At 33.6% G+C, this 14679-nt stretch overlaps 1 protein-coding gene and 1 long non-coding RNA gene across 2 annotated transcripts; one reads left to right on the top strand and one right to left on the bottom strand.

Annotated features, from left to right (window-relative positions):
- The first annotated feature begins 2713 nt into the window (after positions 1-2713).
- LOC111413304 (uncharacterized) lies at positions 2714-9923 on the top strand. The gene is made up of 3 exons (XM_023044222.2): positions 2714-3024; positions 3074-4493; positions 9164-9923. Exons 1-3 carry the CDS (start codon positions 2998-3000, stop codon positions 9613-9615), a joined length of 1899 nt encoding a protein of 632 aa, XP_022899990.2. The 5' UTR covers positions 2714-2997; the 3' UTR covers positions 9616-9923.
- On the bottom strand, positions 9894-11484 carry LOC111413305 (uncharacterized). The gene is made up of 2 exons (XR_002706164.2): positions 10125-11484; positions 9894-10065 (listed from the first exon to the last, which is right to left on the bottom strand). It is a non-coding gene; the product is annotated as an uncharacterized lncRNA (long non-coding RNA).
- Between the last annotated feature and the right edge of the window lie 3195 nt (positions 11485-14679).

Below are 14679 nucleotides of genomic sequence, written 5' to 3' on the forward strand. Positions count from 1 at the left end.
ACCACGTCTTTGTTTTCAAATAATTAAGATAAAATTAAATGAAGTAATTATTGGCATAATTTTTCTTGAAGAATGTGTCTATAACGTATATGTCCATTTTCTTATGAATGATGGCAACCAGAAAAACATCACATTTCTCAATAGATTTATTTCTGTCTAGGGTTGGATTCTCAATGTTCTATACACTTCACGATATTAATGCAAGCAGTTGAAGGTTATATAGTCTAATCGTAGAGTTGGGCTTTGATTCTCTTCATCAACACTATCATGGAGTATCTGGGTTGAACTCTTCAACCTCCTCGTCGTAATGTAACCCGAAAACTCCAGAGTTCAACCTCAATTTCTAAAACATGTCAGGTTAATACTGTACTTTGGCCATCGAGCATTGTTTTTTTATGCAATGACGCAGATGCTTTTGGTCGAGTACTCCTCATAATAAGAAGATGTAACACTTTCGAACGCCTAAGCATTCTATGTTAGAATCTCTTATCATACAGCAAAATACTAATAAATGTTATATGTATTATCTTGAATTCGTATTATAATTCTGAAAAAAATCGTAATAGTTGGGTTAAGATGGGTTGGGTTAACATCAAGGGGGATTTCGACTGTTTCTTCAATGTGCAGAAATTCGGGGACCTTTTTGATTCACACCTTTTTGAAGTGTGACACATCTTCTCTTCCTCGACGTCAAACAAAAGGTTGGATTGGTTAAATTAGGTTGGGTTGGTTGGTTTAGATTCCATTATTGGGTTGAGTTAAGTTCTACTTAGAGCTTGCGTTGAAGTGGATCCGGACCCCTTCCTGCTGGTTTTAAATGATTGTCTGAAGGCTGTTACCTTTCCGAAGATATAAAAGATGTCTCAATTAATGTTGGTCGAGAAATTTATAAAACTTGGTCAGATACAATTATACCACCCCTTCTGCCATCCATACAGTTGCTTACGTTTACATTCTTCGCAGTTCTCTATAGGAGTATTTGTCCCAAATGGAGAGTAGAGGATAATGAGTTGTGGTGTGTTATAAGGATTAGTAGTTTGTAGCACACGATGGAAGAGTTGTGGGCTACGCGGAAAGTAAACAATAATTGACAGAGCCATGTACTCTATCAAAAGTGTTGTTGAATGCCTCGAAAACATGGGCATTCACTTCTTGAGGAAAGAAGGAGACTCTCTGAAATTATCTTAAATGTGGGTGATATAATAGTCGCCAGTGATGATTGCTTAAAGTAACTGGGAGCGCAGAGCGCTAATATTAAAATCTATATCTTAAAAAACAGCAAGAACCAAAACGTGATATCCAGATAGATGTTCAGAAACGGTGGTCCTTCGCACAAAAAGGAAAGAAGCAACACATACGGGTAATTACACACTCTTGGGCGTCGCAGTCTCGAGAGAAATAAGGAACTGAGAGAATCGGAGTTACTAAAACAGACATAAATCAGCAGATGATAGCGAAGTGGTAGAAACGATGGCAGAATACACGGGATGGTTGGATGTGTTCATAAAGGACTTGTTAGTACTTCGATTGTACTTTCAGATTTGGCCATAGTAGCTTTGCAAGCTACTAAACTGAGCGATGCTGGTTTGGATGCAGCGTTTGGACAATATGCTATCCTGGAGGAAAGGAGGACGGCGGAATTCCTGATAGCAAAAGCTGTTAGTAAAGAATCCGAAACAATCAATCAGTTAGCCGTATACTGAATATATATAAAAACGTCCTCAGACTAGCATTGGATAGTCTCCAGTAGAAATACAATTTTTTGGCATTGCGTCTCCTGGGTGGGGCATGCCTGTCATAGAGATTGATAAGTTTAGAGTTGAAGTAGTCAACCTTTCCATCAATATCGGTCATTCGATAAAGCGAGAGCCAATCGATCTTTTGCACATCAGACAACAGCAAATCGTTATCAATACGACCCAAGTCACGAACGGAAATAATGCGTTGCGAGTAAACATGTTGTCCCATCTACACTGCACAGTAAATTAGATCGTGATTGCAAAATTTCGGAGCAGGGAGCTGACCATACGTAAGTATGCTCCTCGGACGAGTCGTAATAGTAAGTAGTGATGAGTTGTTTGTGAGGGCAGGATGGACAAATTTAATGAGGAAGCAATGAAGCGAAGTTTGTCACTGCGTGAGTTATTTTTTAGCAGACAAGTATTGAAATCTCCCATCAGGAGAATAGTGTTATAATTAAAAGAGTGCCTCTCAAGGGTTTCCTCCAATTGATCAAAGTAGTTAACAAGAGAAGGACAATAAAAAACGCTAAGTAATAACTTGTTGTAGGAACTTTTCAGTTTCAACTGACCCAGCGGAGAATTCGACAATCGTAGCACTTTAATCGTTCTGAGATTCCAACAGGAAAACAAATCCGATACTAGTCTGCCACATGACACCAAACGACCTGATGAGTGTTAATTAGATTTCCTTATCTCCTCTACAAAAAAGAATTGGTTGGGTTTGTTTGTGTAGTGTTGTATTGGTTTGGGTCGAGTTGGATGGAGTTGTATAGCGTTGAGTTTCAAAGTTCTTGAAAGTAATTGAGTTTGGTTGGGTTTTATTGGATTGGGTTCGTATGACTATGATTTTATAAATACGAATTATAACGAGGTGCTTGCCTTGGTTGTTATTATTTGCCAATGTTATTTTTTTCCTGTCCAACACAAGCAAATTATATGGTTACTATTAATAATGTTTAAAAAAATAAATCTAAAAAACTACATTCTCAACAATATTATTTAAAATTTTAGAATTCTTAATAATTGTTTTTCAATTATTATACGTTTAATTCTAAGAGAAGTAAAAACGCACCATAAATAACTTAGAAAGAGTCCAGATAAACAGAGATAAATCAAGATGTTTCTTGACGTCGACCTTCATTGTCACCGCGAAACTGATTTATATTTAATATAAAAGTCAACAACCCAAAAAAAAAGGTACAGTAAAGACGTTAATGTGTTTGAGTCAGTTTGAATTTAGTTACTACGTGATAAAATGATATCTAAAATTTTGTTTGTTATTGTAAGTAATTTAGATTATTTTTTTTGTAATTAATACCTTAACTTTTTAGATATTTATTGTGTTGATTGATTCCGGTGAATTATTTACGTGTAGTACTCAAGGAAGATTTCAAAATGTTTATGATCCAACTTGCAAAACTTATTATTTATGCGAAAATACTTTGGAAAAATTAACACCAACTTTATACAAATGCCCACATACTTTTGATCCGAACCTAAATGAATGTTCTGAAAATTACGTTTGTCGAAAAGAATCGCATTGCGTTAGTTCCGGTTATATCCCCGATTTAAGCGATCGAACATGTACAAGATACTACAATTGTTTTGGGTTTTTTGGATTATATCTTCCTTTTACATATTCTTGTGCTCACGGGTACCAATTTGATCCCACCAAAAAACATTGTTCGGCTACGTATAAATGTGAAGATTACCTTTTAGCACCTGAAGAAATAATTATTCCGATTACAACTCCAATTCCTTTAATCGACGAATTTATTTGTACCGAAACGGGATTATTTCCTGATAAAACAGATAAAAGTTGTTCTAGTTATTTTTATTGCCTCCCAATCAGCGGTGGAAAATATCTCAAAAATGTTCATAAATGTCCTAAATATTTCAACCCAGAATCAAAATCATGCACAGATAATTATAAGTGTCCATATAATCAAGATGAAATTGATTTAGTCACTCAAAATACAGAAAGTGTTACAATATCAATTAAAACTACCATTACTACAAAAACTGATTTAACTGAAATTGGTACCACTGAAGCTTATACTCCAACTAATAATGAAATTGATGAAACAACAAATATTATTGAAGCAACTACTACATTTCATCAAGATGAAACAACTTTTGATTCAATTCAAACAAAACCTGAAGATGAAATAACAACGATTATGACTGAATCTTCGATGATAAATGAAATAACAACTCAAAGGGAAGAAACTACAGTGATTTTTGAAGATTATACATCAACAAAAGTAAATACAGAAATTATAACAGATATTGCAATAAATACTGTAACAGAAATTGTAACAGAAAAAATATTTGAAACAACATCTAATGCTATTGAAACAGAATCTATTCCTTCGGATATTAAACCAACCACAAATCTTCCCATAGATACCACAAAAGCAATTGATATAACTAAACCGGATACAATTTATGTAACCACTGAAGAAACCTTAACACCAATTGAAGTGACTTCACAATCGTCGGAAGAATTTATTTGCGAAGCTACAGGAAGATATCCCGATGTTTCCGATGAGTTTTGTTCTCAATATTTCTTATGTAGCAAACTTCACAGTGGGGGATTTATAAAAACGGCTTATAAATGTCCTGGAGGAACGTATTTCGATCCTAAAGAATCTACCTGTTCAAAAACTTTTCAATGTTTTAATATAAACACGAATAGCACGATATTTACAACTCAAGAAATGGTTACAACTGAAAACGTTATTAATCAAGGCAAGTATTTTTTATTTTTATTTAATGGAATTTCACGAACTCCTAATTAATAAAATCGCACGAAACAGAACGAAAAAATTAAAATGAGTCTTGTTAGTAGGTTTGGTCGATAACTTTTAGTGTTCGGTTTCGTTTTCACTTCGTTCTCGTTTAAATGACAAACAGATTTATTATAACACTCTCTCTTTACATTTTCTATATGAAAATGATTTTTGATATCTATAAATTTGTTCATATATAATTTCCTTTTTTTTAGTCCATGTTAAGGTAAAAATAAAAATAAATAAAGCTCTTGTATTTCATTCATTATATTCGCTCTTTGTGAATTTTGATGTTGAAAATACCTATTGTGATATAATAAACCCTCGATAATCCAAATTGATTGGTCAATCAATATGTAGTTGAAAATACGTAGGAGTATTAATTGATACACGTAATGAAATACCTACATATATTATGATACATATTATTATAGAATATAAAATAACGGTAAAATAAACACGGCTTTTCATCATTTGTACATGTTATTTTCCCATTATGATTGAATATTTCATCAAATGTTTAATGTCTTCAATAATTTCATTGTCAGTGTATGTCAAGTGAACTGTTACAATCAACCAATAACATTGTATTAGCGATGCCATAACAGTGTTGCTCCTCATCTTTGTAGATTATCTGGTAGTTTTTATGGAGTCAGGATATAGCCGAACTAAATATAACTTAACAAATTAACTCTTAAAGATCAAGACACAGTTTCTAAAGCTGTTGGTATGACAAACTCAATTATTTTCATCGTGTGGCACAGCATTGTTCGCAATTTTGATGGATGTCAAGATCTGCCATCTGTATTTTTTCCAGGGCAATGTTAAAAAGTAGACATGATAGCCCATCTCCTTGTTGTAGACCTTCGTGGCTTTATAATGTCCTTGATAGTTTTCCTTGTGTTTTGACTTTACAAGAATCTTTCCTGACAGTTAAACGTATTATTGCTCCCAGATGAGTAGGTATACAGTGATAGAATAAAGTCTACATACAGCCCGGAAAATGATAATATCAGTTCCCAACTTGTAATTCAATGAAATTTTTTAACAAAACATGTAAGAAGTCCATATTATTTCCATACTTTACATAAAAATTGTATAAGTTATTATTAATCAAGAGGAACACAAAACATAATCATATCTTTAACTCAAAAAAAAGTATATCAGTGTCCGTTATAGCTCAATAAAAATACCGGAAGCTGCTTATATCTCGAGTAATATTGGAATTAAACGTATCATGTTGGGCTCATTCATATTGATAGACTTGATGCATTTATAACAAAAAATAAAAAAGATAGAACAAAAACATTAACCTTGAATATTTTTAGTTCTAGTTATAGTGTTAATTCTACATAGTAACAGTGCTAGTGTGAAACTAGAACTAACACTATACCTAGAACTAGAATCATTTGGGTTTAGCCGCAAGTCTCTAAAGACGGCTAAACCCGAATGATTCTAGTTCTAGATATAATGTTAATTCTATACATATAGCAACAGTGCTAGTGTAAAACTAGAACTAACACTAGACCTATAACTAGAAAGTTTCGGGTTTAGCCGTGCGTCTTCAGGCTTCAGAGAAACTTTCTAGTTCTTAGTCTAGTGTTAGTTCCAGTTTTAATTATTATATAGCACTAGACCAAGAACTAGAATCATTCGTACGCCTAAACCCAAATGTTTCTAGGTCTAATGTCAGTTCTAGTGACAGTGCAAATGTAAAACTAGAACTAACACTAGACCTAGAACTAGAAAGTATTTAAGTTCTAGGTTACTCAGAACGATTAAAAACTGCTCCAACATTGTCTAAAATTGCTTTATAACGTAGCAAAATTGTTCAAAATGATTAGAAATAAGTTCATAGCCATCTCATGTTGTTCAAAATCAATGGGAACTGGTTGAGCATAATTTTATACTTGTCTAAATCCTTAACAACTAGTTTTTAAACAATCCTTGTTGCTCAAAATGACTGAAAACGAATTGATAGCCATTAAAAACTTGTCTAAATATATAAGGACTAGTTTATAGCAAGTTTAGGTTGCTCAGAATAACTGAAAACTGCACCAATATAATCCAAAATTGCTTTATAAGGTAGCAAAATGTTTCGAAATAGGTTCATAGCTATCTCAAGTTATTCAAAATCATTGAAAATTGGTTGAGCATAATTTTATACTTGTCTAAATCATTAACAACTAGTTTTTAAACAATCCTTGTTGCTGAAAATGACTGAAATCTAGTTGATAGTCATTAAAAATTTGTCTAAATGTATAAGGACTAGTTTATAGCAAGTCTAGGTTGCTCAGAACGATTGAAAACTGCGCCAACATTGCCTAAAATTGGTTTATAAGGTAGCAAAATTGTTCAATATGATTGGAAATAACTTTATAGCCATCTCATGTTATTCCAAATCATTAAAAACTGGTTGAGCATAATTTTATACTTGTCTAAATCCTTAACAACTAGTTTTTAAACAATCCTTGTTGCTCAAAATGACTGAAAACGAGTTGATAGTCATTAAAAACTTGTCTAAATATATAAGGACTAGTTTATAGCAAGTTTAGGTTGCTCAGAATAACTGAAAACTGCACCAATATAGTCCAAAATTGCTTTATAAGGCAGCAAAATGTTTCGAAATAGGTTCATAGCAATCTCATGTTATTCAAAATCATTGAAAATTGGTTGAGCATAATTTTATACTTGTCTAAATGATTAACACTAGTTTTTAAACAATCCATATTGCTCAAAATGACTGAAAACTAGGTGATAGTCATTAAAAACTTGTCTAAATGAATAGGGACTAGTTTATAGCAAGTCCATGTGGACCTAGTTTTGTACTAGCACTATTACTAGAACTAACACAAGACCTAGAACTAGAATAATTCGAGTTTAGCCGTCTTGAGAGACGTGCGACTAAATCTACTGCTGTCACCATCACTTCGTAGCACAAGTCGAACTGTTTCGACTTTGTATTAAAATAATATAGACTTGTAATACCCTTCGTTTAAAAAATTCATTGAATTACATTTCAGGAGCTGAGATATTATCATTTTCTGGGGTGTATGTAGACTTTATTGTATCACTGTACATATTATTAAACTGTGACATGTTTTGGTTTTAATAAAATTGATTTATATGCGAATTCAGTGAGTACCAGATGACCAGAATCCCACGAATACGCATCGCCGTTGGTTCTGGTCCTTGAGGTACAGCTGGGTCCTGAAAGGGTTAAGGATTTCCGACCCGGTGTGAACCCTGGAATGAATTTAAACGATGGTAAAGTTTATCTAGTGCTAAAATATATCTCTAAATTACTACCAAATCTAAGTAGTTCTCCTTGCTGCTTAGCTCGCGTATAATGATTAATGCTAAAGTCATGTCTATATATTTCTTATATATTTCCTACGCTAGCTGGTGTTCTGCTCAAAGTTAATCATTATCTCCAAGTAATATTGGGCTGTAGTATGCAACTTACTATCCATCACCTTAGTACTTCAAATTTCTGCACCGTGCAATATTCCATGTTAAACAACGCTACAATAAGGCTCGTTCAACTATCAAGGTCCACATTCGTTCTCTGCAACCACTCCCAATCAGCCCAAAATACCGGCTATTTTCTCCCTGGCATATTTGACATGTTCCACAACCCACATACTTCAAAGCCGACACAATTCTTAGATTGATCATCGTTGTTCTAAGCACAGGGCTCCTAATCTTTTTTATGTTCTTCCATCTAGTCTTCACATATAGGTGCTTAAGATGCAGAAAAATCCTTCCTATTATAATTATTGTTTCTTATCGTCTACGGTTTCACCCAAACTAGAAGAAATCTGTGATTTTAGGTATTAATCTCTACCGCTCCTCGTTCTAGCTGTGCATCCCTGATATTGCTGTACACCCACCAGTTCCTTCCATGCTATCAGAAGATATAAATTTCTGTGTCTACTAGCGCCATCTATTGGAATCTATTACGTCTAAAAAACAATACCTAAGTTTTTACATGGTTCAATTTTAATTTTTTTATACAATTTTAATAAATTAGATCGAAATTTTCTTTGTAATTTCTTTGCAACTTTAAAAATAATGCAAAAACTGGTTTTAAGGCCACTTAAAATTATTTCTCCTTGATCTATTGATGGAATAACTTTTTATTTTTTTTAGCTCCATTTATATTTAAACCACTCTCTCAAATCGCTCTGTATAACCATTTTTGCAAATCTACACATGGTTGTATTTAGTATTTGTTACAATTTTACTTGGTACAAAGAAGGATCCTTCAATAATCCTTTTTTAGACCCTACTGGATTAATTAATTGCTCGAGATTGCTCAGTAATTACCGAGTGATTATGTGATTACTCAGTTACATCTCCCAGATTTGTTAAAGAATTTAAATCCAGAATAGGAATCGAATCCGTAATGTGGTTGATGGGAAAAGACCTTGCGACCTATTTCACAAGATTTGTATGTTAGTCTTTGTATGTTAGTCATTTATAACTTTCAATTACTAAATTCCTTAACGATCCGATAGGTTGGTGGACAAAGAACTAATTATGCAGCGTGTGATTATTACAATTAACCATAAGAATGCAAATTATCGTTTTCCTGGATACAATTAAATTTTTTTTTTCATTTTTTAGATACAACACTTATAAGTACAACAACCAAAAAACCCGAAGAATTTAATTGCACATCAACAGGAAAATTCCCAAATTTAATCGACGAAACTTGTACATCATATTTTTTGTGTTCAAAGCGACAAAATGGGACATTTGTAAAAACTTTGTATAATTGCCAAGGCGGATCAACTTTCGATCCAGATTTAAAACGTTGTTCAAAAGAACACCAATGTTCTTCCCATCAATTAGAAACAACCACAACAACGTCCACGACGATGACACAATGGGAGTTTTCGTGCAACAAAGTAGGAAGATTTAAAAACGAGAACGACTCAAGATGCAAATCTTACTTCCTTTGTAGCCAATTTAGAAATGGAACTTTCGTTAAAACTCAATACGATTGTCCGAATTCATCAATATTTAACAACGCGAAACATATTTGTAGCGATGTGATTTCATCACGTTTCGTATAAAAAAAATTGAATTAAAGGAATTTAATAGGCGTCGAGGGGAAATTGATTTCTTTTCAGAATTTGGCATTCATAACGCGTTTGGTACAGGAGAAATACGCGAACTCGTTTTCTATGGCAATAAAGCTGCGTTTAATATCACCACAACGGACAACGACGGACTGATGAATAATTTAACACGATCGAATTTCTTTGCTTTGGTTTTCGAAAATCGCGAACAACTTTCTAAATTAAAAACAAAATTACTCGGCGTATAAGTAAATAAAGAAAATATTAACAAATTAAAAATAAATGTTTTATTTAGTATCAAATGTATTGTATTTTACATTACAAACTGTGTATTTTCCTGATGAGTTATCGTTTTCGGGAAAATTTGTGTTCTTTTTGCGTTCTGGTTCGGGTTGGATATGAGGTAAATCTAAATCTTTGGGATTAATTTTATTTGGGTTCATGCTAAAAAAAAAAAAGAAATATTGTATTAATTTAACCAAGTTTATTTTAAATTTACTTACTCATATCCGGGTTTCTTCCTAAAAGACATACTTTTAACCAACGAAGACATTTTAAATTTTGTACCTTTTCTGATCACTTGTTGAATAAAGAATGAGTTATACTAGCAATAATAATTTCGCGTTGATGACTTATCGAATCAAATATTTATAGAGGCCGACTCATAAACTAGGGACTCTTCATGTTACTGAGGTTTACGAGTTTTAAGATAACGCGATAAGCGGTTTGGTTTACTTTCTGTTTTTATTTTAAACGTTTTTTGACATGCGGTTTGTTTAAAGAATTCTAAACGACTGCGAATTATTCCGCAAAATATACGACGAGTCACGCGCGTTTTAACTAATTCGAAACCAAAACGTTGCAAAAGCAAGACCATAAGTTTTTTTTATTCCTTTTCTTACTCAATAACAAACGATTGTTGTAGAAAATCGTCGACCGTGCATTTTAATGAACGCCGTAAAATGCTTGAGTAATGTTATTTTGTTGATAAGAAAAAAAAGAAAACGTAGATAAATTTATGGTGGTTTTTTTGTTATGTAATTATAAATAAATTAATTTTGGATTTAGTTTATTCATTCCATTTAAAATAATTATAATCATTTATTGTTTTATAAACAGTAAGAAAGTGCTTATTTACTTAAAGAGAGTTCTTAACGATTCAAGTTGAAACAATTAAAGAAGAGGTTCGAAATTGCTACGGTTGTAAAATTCGATTTCTAACGGTTGATGGAACGAAAAGGGGGATTTGTGTGTGTGCGACAATCAGAGATTTCTGGCACGTCCCGGATCGAGACGGACAACGGCGCTTTCACCATGTCCTGAAATTCAGCGAACGCACTTTCGCTGCTACATGATAAGAGTATTTGGGAAGCGGAATTTATGCGAGCTTCGTTCCGAGGCGACGGGAGTTTTGCAAAAAACGGACGATCGTTACGTAAATATCCGTCTTTGGAATGCAAGATTTTTCAACTTTATGGACGTTTTAACTCTAGACGGTTATGCAATTGATGGAAGTAGTTTCTCGCGGTTTTAAAGTCACCTATAAATTCAATGTCGATACTGGAAGGGAGTGGTTCCATAAAAGTTATAGTTATTACAATTTGAAATTGGAAATTTTTTGGATTATACTAAATATCAAAATGAATTTTAGACGAAATTGCCATAAATTTTTTTAGGTGATGATCAAAGTCGGTTTTATTTTACAATTATAATTTAAGATTTCTGAAACGCCAAATTAACATCAACTTGAAAATTGCTTAAATTCTGAATCTAGATTGTTGATTTTATTTTTTACCATCAAAAGCAAAAGCTTTTTATATGATAGTTTCGATTTTTACATCTCAGTTCAGCTAGATGTAAAATTAGACTAAACTAGATTCTGCTTTATTACGTTATATAAAGAAGAAAGTTTATTTTAAAATAAAAATTCCACGAACCATTAGATCTTCACTGGACCCATACTATACATATCCATATCTACCTACCCCTTCGTATCTTCATCCAAACTCTAGCTAAATTCAGCTCATCCACGTCAAGAAACACGGAAATCAAACCGAACCCAAGCACACAAAAATTAAACCCAACCTAAACCATTGACACCAAATCATGCGAACCTTACTGAGTTCATTCACAAATATAGCAATCCTAACCCTCAGACGAGACCACGCAATCTCAACCGAACCTATCTGACTCATAACTAAACCAAATCCAATCTATTCTCACCTAAATAAGATCTAATCTAAACCATCCAATCCAAACCAAAAAACCCTAACTAAATTCATTCATACCCAAAACAAGCCTACCAGACCCACAATTTAACCAAGCCCCATCCATACTCGAGCCAAACTAACACATTCATACCGAAACCCCCAGACCCATACCCAAATCAGCTAGGCCAAATCCAGCTAATTCACACCTATACCAGTGCCAGCTTAAAGCATGTAGTTCAGAATTTATCTAATTCATAACTAATCTAACTACTACTCTTCTACACTTACACCATATCCATCCCAAATCATCCAAGTCCAAAAACGCAGACCCAACACATATGATTTATAAACCATACGTGATGTGTTTTCTCAAAACAGCTGTGTAACTCTTGCCCTTCATTTCCTCATAGTACAATTCTCAATGGGATTATCTATTCTTGCAATTGCGACCAAACAATAAGATTTGTTCTTGGTTTGCATCTTCAGCAACTATCACACTTCTTGTGATGGATCTAGTTCTAACTGGGCTTCAACAATAAAATCTTGATCAAGCTTTCTGCGTTAGATAATATTACAAATGTGGTGTCGATTCGTTTAAAATTTAAACCTAGAGATTCAATGGTCACTAATGAGCTATAAAATTGTGTCTACTCTGGAACTGCACATCATTGTAAGGATTTCTAGAGTCTTGAGGTTCCGTACAGTAGCAAATATACGTTCCCTTTGTTTCCACGATATCTTGCCACATTTTTTAAATCATTGGCGTACCACATCTAGTTAGAGGTAAGAAAAAAAAGATTACTCATACCATACAGAACTCAACAAAACTAAACCTAACTCATCCTAAGCCTAAGCGAAAGCCACGTTGAACTCCATCTATCCATACTCAAACCAGATATAGCCTAAATACAACCCAATCCAAACCACGTATACTAAACTGACTTCCAAACCGAATCAAATCAGCAAATCTTGCAAGTAAAATCTTATTTATTCACCCTTAATCCAAATTTATCTCTAACTAAATAAGCCAAACTGAGGTTTACCTGGGGTTTACCATGGAGTTTCGTCTAATCCGGTTGGAGTGTGTTCCATAAAAGTTATAGTTATTACAATTTGGAATTGGAAATTGTTTGGATTATACTAGGTATCAAAATGAATTTTAGACGAAATTGCTATAAATTTTTTTAGGTGATGATCAAAGTCGATTTTATGTTACAATTATAATTTAATATTTCTGAAACGCCAAATTAACATCAACTTGAAAATTGCTTAAATTCTGAATCTAGATTTTTGATTTTATTTTTTACCATCAAAAGCAAAAGCATTTGATATGAAAGTTTCGATTTTTACATCTCAGTTCAGCTAGATGGTGTAGTGAGTTACTTGGCAAAAGCAGAAATGTCACATTATGCTTTACTATGTTATATAATGAAGAAAGTTTATTTTAAAATAAAAATTCCACCAACCTAATTTATACCCAAACCATTCAAGACAAACTGGGCTCATTAGATCTTCACTGGACCCATTCTATACATATCCATATTTTCCTACCCCATCGTATCTTCTTCCAAACTCTAGCTAAATTCAGCTCATCCACGTCCAGAAACACGGAAATCAAACCGAACCCAACCACACAAAAACTAAGCCCAACCCAAACCATTGAAGCCAAATCACGTGAACCTTACTGAGTTCATTCACAAATATAGCAATCCTAACCACGCAGATGAGACCACGCAATCTCAACCGAACCTATCTAACTCATAACTAAACCAAATCCAATCCATTCTCAATCAAATCTAAACCATCCAATCCAAACCAAAAAACCCTAACTAAATTCATTCATACCCAAAACAAGCCTACCTGACCCACAATTTTAACCAAGCCCCATCTATACTCGAGCCAAACTAACACATTCATACCGAAACCCCCAGACCCATGCCCAAATCAGCTAGGCCAAATCTAGCTAATTCACACCTATACCAGTGCCAGCTTAAAGCATGTAGTTCAGAATGTATCTAATTCATAACTAATCCAACCACTACTCCTCCACACTTACACCATATCCAACCCAAATCATCCAAGTCTAAAGCGCAGACCCAACACATATGATTTATAAACAAACTTAACCATACATGATGTATTTTTTACCTTTTTCTTGAATATATTGACCGGAAAATCCAGTAAGGGGAATTTCCTCAAAACATCTTTATAACTCTTGTCCTTCATCTTCTCATAGTACAATTCTCAAAGGGATTCCATATTCTTGCAATTACGATCTAAGATTTGTTCTTGGTTTACATCTTCAGCAAACTATCATACTTTTTGTGTTAGTTCCAGTCGTAACTGGGCTACAACAATAAAATAGTCTTGCTGTCTTCTGCGTTAGATAATATTACAAATGTGTCGATTCGTTTAACATTTAAACCTAGAGCTTCAGTGGTCACTAATGAGCTATAAAATTGTCTCTACTCTGGAACTGCACATCATTGTAAGGATTTCTAGAGTCTTGAGGTTCTATACAGTAGTATACATTTAGCAAATAAGCGTTTCCTTTGTTTCCACGATATCTTGCGACATTTTTGAAATCATTGGCGTACCACATCTAGTTAGAGGTAAGGAAAAAAAGATTACTCATACACTGAGAGAAATAGATTGTACGAATCGTATTAAATATTATATTACCTTATGGTATATTTTTAGTGCATAGTACAATCCATTTTTCTCAGTGTACCAAACAGAACTCAATAAAACTAAACCTAACTCATCCTAAGCCTAAGCGAAAGCCACGTTAAGCTCCACCTATCCGCACTCAAACCAGATATAGCCTAAATACAACCCAATCCAAATC

Source organism: Onthophagus taurus, chromosome 11, assembly GCF_036711975.1.
Source record: "Onthophagus taurus isolate NC chromosome 11, IU_Otau_3.0, whole genome shotgun sequence".
NCBI classification, from domain to species: domain Eukaryota; kingdom Metazoa; phylum Arthropoda; class Insecta; order Coleoptera; family Scarabaeidae; genus Onthophagus; species Onthophagus taurus.

Bases quoted from the DNA above. Each gene is read 5' to 3' on its own strand.
- LOC111413304 (XM_023044222.2), top strand. From the start codon at position 2,998: ATGATATCTAAAATTTTGTTTGTTATT. The intron at 3,025-3,073 runs GTAAGTAATTTA...TTAACTTTTTAG, and splicing joins CTAAAATTTTGTTTGTTATT to ATATTTATTGTGTTGATTGA. The intron at 4,494-9,163 runs GCAAGTATTTTT...TTCATTTTTTAG, and splicing joins TGAAAACGTTATTAATCAAG to ATACAACACTTATAAGTACA.